The sequence below is a fragment of the Suricata suricatta genome, chromosome 1, assembly GCF_006229205.1.
Source record: "Suricata suricatta isolate VVHF042 chromosome 1, meerkat_22Aug2017_6uvM2_HiC, whole genome shotgun sequence".
Lineage (NCBI taxonomy): Eukaryota > Metazoa > Chordata > Mammalia > Carnivora > Herpestidae > Suricata > Suricata suricatta.
The window spans coordinates 31,141,957-31,156,201 of NC_043700.1; the positions used below are offsets into that span (position 1 = coordinate 31,141,957).

Below are 14,245 nucleotides of genomic sequence, written 5' to 3' on the forward strand. Positions count from 1 at the left end.
GCTGTTCTGCGCTTTGCACAATATTCAGTGGTGTCCCTGATCTGTACCTACAAAATGCCAATAGTTCCTACCAACTATGACAGCCCAAAAACCTCTCCAGACATTTCCAAAGATCTACAGAGCAGTGACAGCTGAGAACCACCCATTTCAAAGATGTTGATAGGTCCCAGTAAGCAACTGAGCCAGGATCAAAGATAAAATCATTGGAGAATCAAAATTCAAGGAATTAAAGAAGGGTGGTAGAAGAATCATCTATATGTATACTCAAAAATCCCAAAATTTAAATGGCAGTGTGTCGAATAGAATGACAGTGAGTCAGAAGCTAACGCTTTAGTGAATAACAGGAATTGATTTGGGCATCAGTAGATTCTTACAACCAGGAGAGAGAATGCGATCTCAAAATAAGAGTATCAAACCTTGGAAAATAGTAGGGAGAAGAGAGAGATGGTCTGGAAATGGCCATGAGAAGGAAAAAGAACTTCTCCCCACTTGTGGTGGTATGGAAAGGATAGGCAAGAAAATAGCAATCACTTAAAAGATCACAGAGGAAGTAGTTTAAGAGCCAGGCTTCACTAAGAGCAAGAAAAAGGAGGAAATGTTCAGGGACCTGATTTTCAGAGAGGAAAAATTCTCCTCGACTCTCATTGGGTCCCTGGCTGGGCCCAACAATTAAACTGACACAGGGATGCCTGGGTGGCTTAGTCGGTTAAGCATTTGACTTTCGCTCCGGTCATGATCTCATGATTCAGGAGTTCAAGGCCCACATCGGGCTCTGTGCGGACAGCTCAGAGCCTGGAGCCTGCTTCGGATTCTGTGTCTCCCTCTCTCTCTGACCCTTCCCTACTCACACTCTGTCTCTCTGTTAAAAATAAAAAAACCTTAATAAGAAATTTAATCTGACACAAAACACATGAATGGGTGAAAAGCATGCACTTTCTATTGAATTTTCACATGTACAGGGGAGCCTTCACAAGTCAATGAAGTGACCAGAGCAGGAAACTTTTATACATTTTAGACAAGGAAACAATAAATTGGTGGAGAATTGACAAGACAAAGGGATTTGGGTTCAGGAAATAAATGGTGAAGAAGTAACAGGGCCTGTTTATAGAGCCCTACATTCCCTGTCTCTGGTGAGAAAGATGTCTTCTTCCTCCTGATACAGGGAGGACACCTCCCTCATGGGACATGTAGCTCCTGCCTTCAGGGAAGAAGTGGGAGAGGAGAGGTCAAGGTGATTTCCTGTTTCTGCCATTTTCTCAGACTCCTTCAGCTTAAGTTATTCAATATGCCAAGGTGCCATATTTTAGGGTGTGTCCTGACCCCTAAAATATGGAACCTTGGCATATTGAATAATGTAAGGCATTTTGGTGATGACTGAAAGCACCAGGGAAGGGTTTCCCAAGTTGGAAAAGTGGGAAATGGGTCAGATATACAACTCCTTATAAGGATCATGGTCCATCGGACATCCTCTGGTGGTCACCTTGGCAGGAATGAAGGATGTGGTAAGAGTAGATATTAAAACAATAAATTAATTAAGGAATTGATTAAAGTTCATTAGGTTTACCCATTTACTCATACATTTAGACATTATCTGTTTTGTGTCTAGAAACTTTCTTCAAAGTCCTGTGAGGTAGGTAATTATATGCTTATTCAAACAAAAAAGAAATAGAAGGGAAATGCAGCACTTAGGATAAAATTACAAAGCTAATTGGTGGCAGAATTTAAACCATGTCTTCTGGAATGCGATTTCTCTAAAACAAATAAACAAAGTTTTGTTTTTGTTTTTAGCCACACTGTATGTAGAACAGAAAGTCTTAATTCAAGGGCAGAATGCAGGGGTTTCGAATCACCCAGGCATCACAGTTAAATGATTCTACTAGCTAAGGCTTCTGGGGTCTGTAAGGGTGACCTCATGCATGGGCTTCCCATCAGACGCTCACACAGGCTTCTGGGAGCCCAGTGCTTCTGTTTTAAGGAGAGGTCAGCAGCTCTGACAGATTGGAAATCATCAGAAGACACTAGATTTGGTCGAGACATGTTAGCAGCACCTTCCTGAGGTTTCCATTCTTCCTGGCATAATCAGAAGAAATGAATACATTAAAAAAAAAGTGCTTTGGAAAGGAACCTATTCATATATCTGAAAGATTATTTTTGTAGTCAATGTATTGATATAATTCTTTATATTGTTAAAATAAAATGTTTTAAACAATTAAAAACATGAAAATACAAAATGAACATACTTCAAAGATATACTTAACTGATTAATGAAGAAACTGGTTAATATTATTTCAAAGGAGAATTTGAAGAGCACATATATACATATGTACACACATACATGTACATATGCATGGGAATTCTGAAAGGAAAATGCTAATAGATGCAAAAAACAATTAACGTTTTATCAGGCAATAATAAATGCCCTATAGGATTTTGGCCAATTTTGTAGTATTAACTTATATATTAATATCTTGTAGTATAAAAATACATACTCGTTGTGGTTATCTTCTCTACAGTGTATAACACAGTTGTATCTGAACAAAATGCATTTGCATTACTTTCAGCTTTCTATAGTTTAACTTCTCCCCCTAGAAACTTGTGATGTAAGAAAGTCAACAGAGGTCAAAGCTACACCCTTGTGAAATCTAACAGTCCCCAGATAGCCAACTCGACAACACCCAACACTTCACTGAAGAGACACGCAGTACTTCCTTTTGTCTGTGTTCAAGTCTTTGACAAGTTGTTCTTGACAAGACTCAATGTGTCTTGAAAAATCTCCTGGGAGACTTATTTGTGCAGCATCTCTCAACAACGTTCCAAGTCACTTCTGTGCTTTGTTTTGTGATTTCCCCCCCTCCCATTACCCCAAGAGTTGGCAGGTCTGTTTCTCCACTTTGCCACCAACATCAGTAATTCAACATCTGAAGCCACTAGGGGAAGACAGAAGTTGCATGGCCTCTCCTAGATCATGTCCATCCTTGTCAAAATCTAAACAATTGCCAATCCTGAGCTTGTTTGAGAACTGTTTTTCATAGTTACTAGAAAATGGTGAGCCTGTGAGGGAGGAGGGGGAAGGAGTGAAAAGAGTCTGTTTTGATGTGTGAGGCTTCATCCATCACTGGCATGTACCAATGCCTCTCTTTCTTTCCTGTTTCCCCCCCATTTTCAATATAATTAGACTCCAGGGGACTTGATATTATCTTCAAATATTTGAAAATCTGTCATATGGAAGACAGATTACACTAGTTCTGCCTGGTCCTAAGTGAAAGAACTAGGACCATTTCTGCAGAAATTACAAGATTTTTTTTTTTTTTACCCCCTTACAGGAAGCACAATTTTCACAGAGCTGTTCAAATCTGGGATGAGCTTTTAAAGAATCTTAAAAGCTTCTGGTCATTTTGATCCATACCTTTCACTGAAACATACACACAGTGCCTACACTCTCTTTATTGACAATTTTCTCAGTTTTGGAGAAGTTCTTCCATCCCAAGACATCACTAAGACTCTTGTCTCTTTCCCTTCAAATTGAGATTCTTTGTTCCTCCCACTAACCAGATCTTCATTCCCTAGTTTAGGGATGAGAAACTGTTTTGGTAAGGGGAGAGTGTAAACACTAGGGGCTACTAGGTCTCCACTCAAACTATCCAACTCTGCCACTATAACAAGAGAGCAGCTGTAGACCATAAATAAACTAATAAGTGGGGCTGGGTTGCAATTAAACTTTACTTATAGACACTGAAATTTGCTTTCCATATAATTTTATGTGTTATATAACATCACTCTTGATTTTTTTCAAACATTTAAAAATTGTAAGACTTCTTATCTCAGATAAGCAAGTAGCAGCCTGGGGTTGGCCCAACGGTGATAGTTTGCCAGCCTCTGCCCTAGCCTCCCATTACCTTCAGGATGAATTTGCCCAAAGAACACTATTAGATTCATTGACATCTCAAAAATGACTGCAGGTTGAGAATCTGCTGAGGTTTGGGGAAAAAGATGTCTTCATGTATTAGTATTTTTTATCTAAGTGGGCAGTTTTAGAAAGTGATTTCAGGTGAAGCTATAATGATAAGGGTATAGGTAGGTGTGTGTGTGTGTGTGTGTGTGTGTGTGTGTGTGTGTTGAACACAATACCTGGAGTAAAAATCAGAAACTTCATTAGGGAAGTAGGAGGCACAACTGTGTTAGTTAACAAAACTCTGTAGCCAATCCCAGCTCAAGTTAGTGGTTCTACACTTGGCAGACAGCTTCTTTTGGAAAAAGTACTCTGTAGTCTGGCTCACAATAAAGTTTGACTGCTCAGACCCCACATTATTGCCTTGTAAAATGAGGGCATTCCTTTCTATTATTATCCATTTCAGGCTTAAAGTATAATAGATTACAATAAAGACTATCTTTATAAGATATGTGTAAAGATTATTTCCCAGTCTATTTGGTAGCACTTACGTTAATACCATCAAGCAGATCCCCAAAAGGTAGTAACAAAAAATTTCAATAGCACTTACATGATTCTTTACAAAGGGAAGTTATTTTCCAGGAACCAGGGGACAGGGAATTTCTAAGGTATTTCTCTCTGTTTTTACCTATTTGTCTCAATAGGTGAGGTTTCATCCATCACTGCCATATACCAATTCCCCTCCTTTTCTTTTCTATTTTTTTTCATTTTCAATATAATTAGACTCAGGGGGCCTTGATATTTGTCTTCAAATATTTGAAAGTCTGTCATATGGAAGAGGGATTAGATTTGCCTTCCTCAGTCCCAAGTGGTAGAACCAGGACCAATTCTGCAGAAAGTACAAGGGAGACTTCTTTTTTAATTATTCCTTACAGTGAGCATAATGAGGATGAACTCTAAGAATTTCAAGTCACTGAAGGTATTCATACAGAGGCCAGAATACTACTTGGAGGGGATTTTGTAAAGCAAACCTGAACACCCTAAAATCGTTGAACTACCAGTTCAAAGATCCTAAGTCAGTTGTTGCCATTATATAATAGAAACATTATTTGACTGTTTATTGTTGTCATATACTGTGTGGAAATCTACATACTAAATAAAACAATAAGGTGTGAACTACTGGTATTTAAATCTTATAAATGATGATATCAAGGCCTGAGAGGTTATATAACTTGCCCTAAATTACACAGCTAGCAAATGAAAGACTCTAGATTTGAATTCAGGTTTTTAAAATGTACGCTACTTGGGGCGTTTGGGTGGCTCAGTCACTTGAGGTCCGACTCTTGGTTTCGGCACAGGTCATGATCTCATGGTTTGTGAGTTTGAGCTCTGTGCTCACAGCATGGAGCCTGCTTGGGATTCCCTCTCTGCCCTTCTCCCACTCTTACTTAATAAATATACCTAAAAATTAAAATTATGCTGCCTCTTTGTAATGGTAGTATGCATTGAGCTTTATAGATCCAATTTGTGTTCCATGATAGATTTTAATCTAAAATAGAAAGAAGTAAAAGATGCAGAATATATGCTTGTAATGCCTGACAGCTGTTAAGTGAATACATCAACATGTATACATCATGAATATGTATAATGTTTAACATGACACTATTTACATAGAATTTCAAACATGTAAAATAAAACCATAAATTATTTGGGGCTATATACCTGGACATCAAGATATCCACATGGATAGAAACAAGATATATCAAATGAAGTAGCTACCTTTAAGGAGTGAAGGGAAGAAAAAAAAAGTGCAGAAAGTTAAGAGAAGATTTACTCATTCATCTCAAATATTTGGTTCTTTAAAAATGGGAGAAGATAGAGTGAGCACACAAGTGATAGAGCATGACAGGGACAGGGATAGAGACTAAGACAAAGATGAATCTGAAGCAAAGAGGACTAAAATGAGAAGCCTTTTTGAAGCAGGTGTGGATACATTTTTTCTTTTGTTTTTTTATACCTGTCTTTTCTTGATGCTTGAAAATTTTCATTTAAAATATGTGTAATTATGACAAAATTAAAGCAGAAAATCTTTCATGTAGCTCTGTGACACATTAAGTCTTCATTTCTTCCATCTCTGCTGCTTACAAAAATGGCACAAAGGAATGAAACTGGCAAAAAAAATAAATAAATAAACAGTCCTTCAACCCACAAAGACAGGAAGAGTGGAACAGAATCAAATAGCAGTGGGGAGAAATTAATCTGGGTAGAGGAGTGTGATTAAAGAATCTGAGTAGGCTGAACTACAGACCTGAGGTTAGGAGTCTATAGTAAAACATTAACAATGCTCAGCATCCAGAGTCAAATGATAAGTCATTCATTAGTTCCACAAATATTTATTGAGTGCCTAATGTGTGCCCAGGGCTGTTTTAAGTTGGGATAAGTAGCAGCCAAATGGTGAAGCTGGAGATACAGAGTCACTCAGCAAGCAGGATTCATTTTAAATAATCCTGTGGAAATAAATAAATAAATAAATAAATAAATAAATAAATAATCCTGTGAAATAGACTTTAACAATTGCAGAGAGACTCCCAGATACTTCCCCCCTCGTAACAGGAGGCTGCCCTGTGCAGACCACAGAGTTCTTTAACTTGAAGAAGCTGAATGAAACAAGCTGTACAGAAAGGAGTTCAGGTACAGCTACAGAAAAGAATGCGTGCCATGTGTAGGACAGTGAGAGTGACAATGGATACGTTGAACAGTGAGACCATGGTACACCCTTCCCACACCTCTTGTCTCAGATAATGCTTGTACCGCTCATGCAGGAAATTGGTGGATTCTTCTGTGAGGAAATAAACACCCCCGAGGGAGAACATTGGAAGTTTGGATGTCCTCAAACAGGAGAAGCAGGGTCAACATAATTTCCCAACCATGAAGCTTATCAGTTGACAAGCCCTGCCCATTCACAGAGTATTTGAATAGGAGTATGTTTATGTTCCTCATTTTAAAATAATAGAAGGCCAATGAGAACCAGACATTTGAAGACAGCCTCAAGAAGCTGAAAGGATATCAAAATTTAAAGAGAATAAAATAACTGAGGAAAATAAAGACAATATAAGGCTCAAAAATTAAATACAAAACAATAAAAATATCTGTGCTTAATATGCTTAGAGGGATAAGAGATACAAGTAGAAAACACGGAAATAATCTATTTATAAAACTATCTGAAAACTACAAAGAGCTTGGAGAACCAAAAATAGGGCAACAAAATTTTAAATAATTCCATAGAGGGGCATATGTGTGACTCACTTGGCTAAGCGTCTGACTCTGGATTTTGGCTCAGGTCATGATCTCACAATTTATAGAATTGAGCCCAGTTAGGCCCCATGCTGACAGTGTGGAGCCTGCTTGGGATTGTCTCTCTCTCTCTTTCTCTCTGCCCCTCCCCTGCTCAAGCACTGTCTCCCTTTTTCAAAATAAATAAACTTAAATAAAATAATTTAATAGAAATAACTATTTTCAACCTAATGGTTGAGAAAAACTACTAAACCTAGACGAAGGACATGAAAGTTAGGTGAGAAAACATAAACAAATTAAATAATTAAACTTGGAAATTAGTATTCATGTAATAGCAATTCAAGAAACAAAATAGAACATTTTTTTAAAATGTTAAATTCTTTTAACATTTAAAAGAAATTGTCCCCCAAAAAACAAAACAAAATTCAAATGGCAAGGCATGACATTTGTTGAGAATGCTTGTGAAAGACAGAATGAAAGAAAATAAAAGATCCACAATGAGACACATTACTTTAAAATTTCACAACACCCCAAACAGAAATTCTTAAATGTTTCTAGAGTAAAAAAGACAAAAGAACATGAACAAGGTTACCATTGGTCTTCTCTATTCAAAGGGAAATGTTTTGCAATCTGGAATTTTATACCTAACCAAGCTATCACTAACTTAGGGGGACACAAAAAAGGCCTTTTGAAACAGGAAAGGTCTCAACATTTTCTTTTCTTAGGGAACTTCAGGAAGATATGCACATGAAAACAAGGGAGAAAACTCGGAAGAGAAAAATCCGGAACCCAGGAAATGGAGATGCAAAACAAAAGAGAAGCAAAATGGATTCCCAGGATGATGGGTTCTGAGATGGCTGCTGTGCTTCAAGCTTAGAGGGTAACCAATCAAAATGGGAGCAGGAGGTATCTGGGTTCTGTGAGCAGGATGTCCAGCAAGAAAATAAAATAGAACACGTGCTATGTTTGAATATATTCAGGTGATGTCTTCAAAACTGTTAGACTCTCTGGACATAGGTTTGTGAGTGATACAGAGATCACACTAAGCAAAATTAAAATGTGGTCATGGGGTGCCTGGGTGGCTCAGTGGATTAAACATCTAACTTTGGCTCAGGTCATGATATTGCAGTTGGTGAATTTGAGCCCCTCATTTGCCCTCTGCTGTCGGCACAGAACCTGCTTTGGATCCTCTATCCCCCTCTTTCTCTGCCCCTCCCCCACTCATGCTCTCATAAATAAATAAGTGAATGAATAAATAAATAAATAAAATGTGGTCATAAGTGCCACCAGGAAGTACTTGATATTTTACCAGAAAATGTGATGGTCATGTACTACATGGATCAGCTGTGAATGACTATTTCCTAGTCTTGATAATATGAACACATAATAGTAATTTAATAAAAAATGTGTTATAACTTCTTTGGAAGAAGAGAATAAATAACTACATTGAAAGATTAGGATATTTATGAGTGAATGTGGTTGTGTTGTGTGTCTTTGTGTATGTATGTATGTGAGTGCAGTTTAAGTATTTAAGAAAACTAGGTTCTTATCCTCACTACTAGGTATTCTATGGAAAATACATAAAACTTATAGAAAATTCAATAAAGTAGTATAGAAATTGTATTTACCAATACAGAAGTAAATATGAAATAAAAGCCAAAAATTGAAAGGGCTTTCCTCAGGGGAGTAAGAATTAGGAGTGAATGGTGTAGAGAAGAAAACACATATTTTTCAGGGTAAGCTTAGACATACCATTTAAGAGTTTAACATTTTTACATGTATTTTACTGTAATAAAGGCAGAAACAAACTACTATACAACTAGACAATGGGACATTTTCATAAAAACAAAAGGATTTCCATGACAAAGTCAATCCATGGTAGAAGGAAAGAATAAGTGCCTAAATAAAGTAGAATGCCCCCAACATGCACTTGTTCACTTTAAACTGCAGAAGGGATAAAAAAATAAAAGAAGCTTTATCATGTCAGTGCACTTAAAAAATCACAACTGAGTGGAGCAGAAACCAGCAGGAGGCCAATGGTTAACCATGAGATTGTTGTTTCTGTAAAGTTTTATAATTCTCTCACCACCTTCAGTACCAAGCAAACCTTTGCAAATGCAATTAAAATTATAACTATCCTCAAGCCACATTGTGTTCTTAGGGTTTGTTATGTGTATTAAACCTGATTGAAAATATACCACACGTAGATGTCTTTTCTGATAAAAAAGATTCAATCCAAGTCAGATCAATGATGTAACATTACTTCAGGCTGTGGGAGCTGAGACAGGTCAGAGCTACAGTAGCAGCAAGAAAGATAAATTGCCTACCAGAAACACAAACAACCAAGGATCTCATCATACATCAAACATCTCTCTGTTCTGAACTTAAAAAAAAAAAGTATTTCAAAGCCTAGAAGGTGAATGCTCAGGATAGTTTGATCAAGAAACATGAGCTATACAGGAATTAGATCATTCAATACAATCCACGATATCCTTCCCACCGGGGCTAGGTTCCTTGAGAAATACAAAGGAAATGTACGATATGGTTCTTGCTCTCAAGAAGTATGCCATTTAGTTGGGGATTCATGATTGGCATCCATGAAATGTAAACAAAGGAGTTGGAAACTCTTATGATGAATAATAAGTAACCAAAACAAAAGGTAAAGGTGTAGAACACAGGACTCAGAACAAGGGAATTAGGGGAAAGAGGATTCATAGGGAAAGTGGCCTTGAGTAAAGCTTTGGGAAATGGGTAGGGATTTGGGTTGGTGACTGAAAAAAGTTAGAATTATTTATACTTTAGAAACTTGAGTTGGAAGCAGTCACACTGTTTAGGGTTGGGATGGGAAGGGGAGCAAGAGGAAAGTGGTCAGAGTGTATCATGTTTACTTTTTATCAGTTTACTCTAAATTCTGGCTTTAGTTCCCTTCCAGTCCTTTAACTTTTACTTTGGGAGACTATGCCCACATCAGTTCCTAATACCCACATGGTAAAAACATTTGTCAGTGTTGTTTCACTTTTAAATTTCCTTTGTTGCCAACAATGATTTTTTATATTAAAGTCATTTTCCTAGTAATATTATTGCTCACTGCAAATACAGTCTTGAATACACCATTGAATGTTTTGTCTAGCAGAAAGTTGGGAATCAGGAAGTGGAAAATGCATTTGAAAGTGCTTGGCCATTCATTTTAAACAAAGTGGGGGAAACTAACCACAAGTTGGGAGTTTAGCTTCCCTCCAGCAAGGTATTTCCATTAGCAACCTGTGTTACTGCTTCTCCCAAAGACTTTTGGGAAGTATTCTGTAGAAACTAGATCTTTAAGACTGTGCCAGATGCCAGTGGACCATTAGGACATCCTCCAAATTCCTGCTGCTCACTTTGCAGATAGCTAGAAGAAATCATGAAGACCTATAGACCTAAAATCATGGACAGTTCTAATTCAGGTCAATCAGAAAAACTGAGTAAAGTGGGGCAAAATGGAGCTCTCTCTTAACTCTTTCAGTCCAGTTCTTCTCTGATTCTGTATGTAGTTGCTTAAGATATCCATATACTTAGTTAAGAATGGATTGCTGCTAAATAGGAAAAAAGATTAATTTCTACTAATCTGATACTAGACTATCCATAATAGAGATTCGGAGTCTGCTTTCCATCACATCCAATTTTATGATATTTGCGAAAATATTTTATGAGATATTTGCAAGAATTGGTCAAGTGATAAAAATGGCTTCATATAACTTCTCTGATGGCTGGAAGGAAATGTCTCTGGAGAGAGGCAATCCATCCTCTTCCTTACTTCTAGGGGAGCAGATCTTGGCTGTAAGGACAGTTGCCTGGACTTTCTGTTGTTCTACTTTTATGTTGACTTCTCTCAACCCCACTGTTCCTCAAACAGCCTCTCAGGGTAAGGACCTTCATCCTGGTCTTTGCCCAGGTAAGGTTAATAATGTAATTTAGCCATAACCCTCCCGAGCTTATTTAAGTTTTCTGATCTGCTTTACAATCAGCAGCATTAAATTGTTAATAAGATTCAGGCTAGAGCTCCTATCTTAAAGGGAAAATTATATACACGGAGTTTCTTTAAATGTGACCCTCTCATCCCTGGAAATTCTTATGACAGGATGACGATTATTGCTTTAATTATTAAATATAGAAGGCTAAAGGAAGCTGGGGGTACAGGGAAACAAAGTATTTGTAAAGTATTGAATACTGTCTGCAGCATGGTAGGCAAAACCCAGTAATACAAACCAGCTAAGCAAAATGAGAAGGAGCCCAACACTAAGGAGCCCAATATTAAGCCAACAATAATATATAGAAGAATACTCAAAATACGTAAGATGCAAACTACACAAAATGCCATATACTCAATTCTGACACCAAGTTCAATTTCTCCCCACACCACCAAACAACTCTCCAGTGTCGGTGGGTATCTTACAATTTAACTTCTGACATTATTGAGAGATACCATCAGACCCCAAAAGTTCAGGGCTCAGTCCCAGAGGACTGTGGCCCTCCTCTATAAATGTCAACTGCAAGTTGTAATTGTCACCTGTGTTTCTGTCCGACGCACTGGCTATAGATAGGAGGTTCCCACAACCCCTCTTTTGCTACAGTTACTTTGCTAGAACAGCTTACAGAACTCAAAGAAATATTTTACTTACCAACTTTCTTCAGAAATAGCCAGATGGAGTATCAGTTAGGAAGGACGTTGGGTTTGAGGTTGGCATTTAGGAGACTTAGGTGCTCTGACAAAACCTCAGAGATGAGGCCTTCTGGCCAAGCGTCCATGATTTCATGTTGTTGGAGCGTTTGCTGTGTCCCTGGGGATTGCAGCTTTCTTAAAGATTGCTGTGGCTGAACCAAGAAAGAAGGCATATGCAGATTTCTACAGAAATTGTGATTCCATGAAAGATTTTGAGGAGATGAAGAGGGCTGGTATCTTTCAGAGTGCAGAGTGATTTGGGAGATAAAGACTTTCTTTGGTTTGAATTCCATGGAAGTTCATTCCTGATTTGTGCTCCTGAACTTAGAAACCTGAATACTGGGTAATGGAGTAGCTTCTCTTGATAAATAAATTAACAAATACTGTGGAAAGAAAGGAAAGAAAGAAGAAAGGAAAGAAAGGAAAGAAAGGAAGAAAGGAAGAAAGGAAGAAGGAAAGAAAGAAAGAAAGAAAAAAAGAAAGAAAGAAAGAAAGAAAGAAAAAGAAAGAAAAAGAAAGAAAGAAGAAGGAGGAGGAGGAGGAGGAGGAGGAGGAGGAGGAGGAGGAGGAGGAAGGAAAGGAAGAAAAGAAAAGAAAAGAAAAGAAAAGAAAAGAAAAGAAAAGAAAAGAAAAGAAAAGAAAAGAAAAAACAGCCAGTTGGAAAAGATGCATAGGGTGAGTTTCCATGATTTTTCCATGCAGCCACTCTTCTTCCTCAGCCGCCCTATCTTCATCAACTCGAAAGCTCTCTGACCCCCGTACTTTTGGGTTCATGGAAGCTTTGGTTACAGAGCTGTGACAGGTTAAATCATTGGTGATTGAATACCTCAAGCCCTTTTCCCCTCCCCTGAGGTCAGAGGTGGGACTAAAAATTCCAATCCTTTAATCACCGGTTTGGCTCCACTGGCAGCCCTCAGGTGCTTTCCAATAGCTTCCTTATTAACATGACAAAAGATTCCTTTACCTCTCTCATCACTGGAAATTCCAAAGGTTTTAGGAGTCCTACACCAGAAACAAGGTTAGACACTTATTATAAAGTATAATATCACAAGGAGTAAAGTAAGGAAATTCCCATTTTACCTTAGTAACCACAGGACTAGATTTGTCTAGAGTAAAGTTAATGTAAATGAAGAAGTATTGAAACTCTAGAGAGTGAGTTTGGAGGTAGCTGGTCTCCTGAAAACATCTGAACTGTGAACTGTGTTTTCTTCAGGTTTTGTAGAGCCAAGCCCATGAAGATTAGATGATTGCCTCAGCCAAGCAGAGAATCAAGACTAAGCTCAGAAAGTTTAGCAGAAAATTTTAGACTAAACAGCATTTTTCTTGGGAGAGGCTGTTCATGGAAATAGGTAGAGAGAACTAGAAACTAGTGTTCCAAGTCTCTGAGGTTTGGAATTGGAAAAACCTGGATCTGACTTCCCATTTCATCCCATTTACTAGCTGTCTGACTTGGGGCGAGTTATTTAACCTTTCTAAAAGCCATATGTCTCTTCTGTGATTTGGGGAAAATAATAGTGCATATGTCAGTGAGGTTTGATTTAGTTAAAGACTGAATAAGAAAATGTGCCTAGCACAGTGACTTGGCATGTAGCAAATCCTCCATAACTTTTAGTGGTTGTTATTAATAGGCCCAGGAATTAGATTGTGGTTATCTAGGCCCCTGCTTGCTGGCCCTCTAAGTATAATATAAGGTCATATTCCATCCATGATGTAAAGGCAGAGCTTTCTAACGGAATTATGTTCTTAATAATATAGAATTGAACATCATTTGGGGGTCAAATTAGGGCTATGTCTCTAAAGAGTTTGTTCTAGATCTTCCATTGTTTACGGAGACCATAATTGTTTCAAGCAGGATCCTGTAGCTAGAGGCCAAAGAACCTGGATTCTTGTCATAGCCAGGGGGTACCCCATCACCCACGTAATCTTGTAAAATCTAAAGTTTCTAGTGCCTCAACTTCTCGGTCAGCATACGTGAAATATCAAGAAACCCACCTTGCCTGGGGACTGCTTTAAGGACTTAATATTAACAATATATTCAAAGGTGACCTGAGATTAGATGGGCTGCTGAGCACAGCTGGAAGTACTATGATGGTGTATAAAAAAAATTAAACTTTATGAAATGCCTGTGATATATCAGAAACTATTAAAACATTTAGATACATCATTGGTATCACCATTATCATTGACATAACAGACAACTAAGAGGGAAAGAACATTCAACAGAGAATCAAAGACATTAACACAACCATATAATACACACAGAAATAATTTCTGTTTGTTAAAAGAGATGCAGTATATATAATATCTGATAATGAAAGGAGTATTCCTATAGACCTCATAAAACAGAATCATTTACAGAGTAC

At 37.7% G+C, this 14,245-nt stretch overlaps 1 protein-coding gene across 1 annotated transcript in view; it reads left to right on the plus strand.

Annotated features, from left to right (window-relative positions):
- UNC5D (unc-5 netrin receptor D) overlaps positions 1-8,266 on the plus strand; it is a 443,483-nt gene extending 435,217 nt beyond the window's left edge. Inside the window, exon 17 of the mRNA XM_029950188.1 lies at positions 7,909-8,266. Coding sequence (XP_029806048.1) covers positions 7,909-8,035 — 127 coding nt within the window. The 3' untranslated portion in view covers positions 8,036-8,266. The remainder of the gene's footprint in view (positions 1-7,908) is intronic.
- The last annotated feature ends 5,979 nt before the right edge of the window (positions 8,267-14,245 follow it).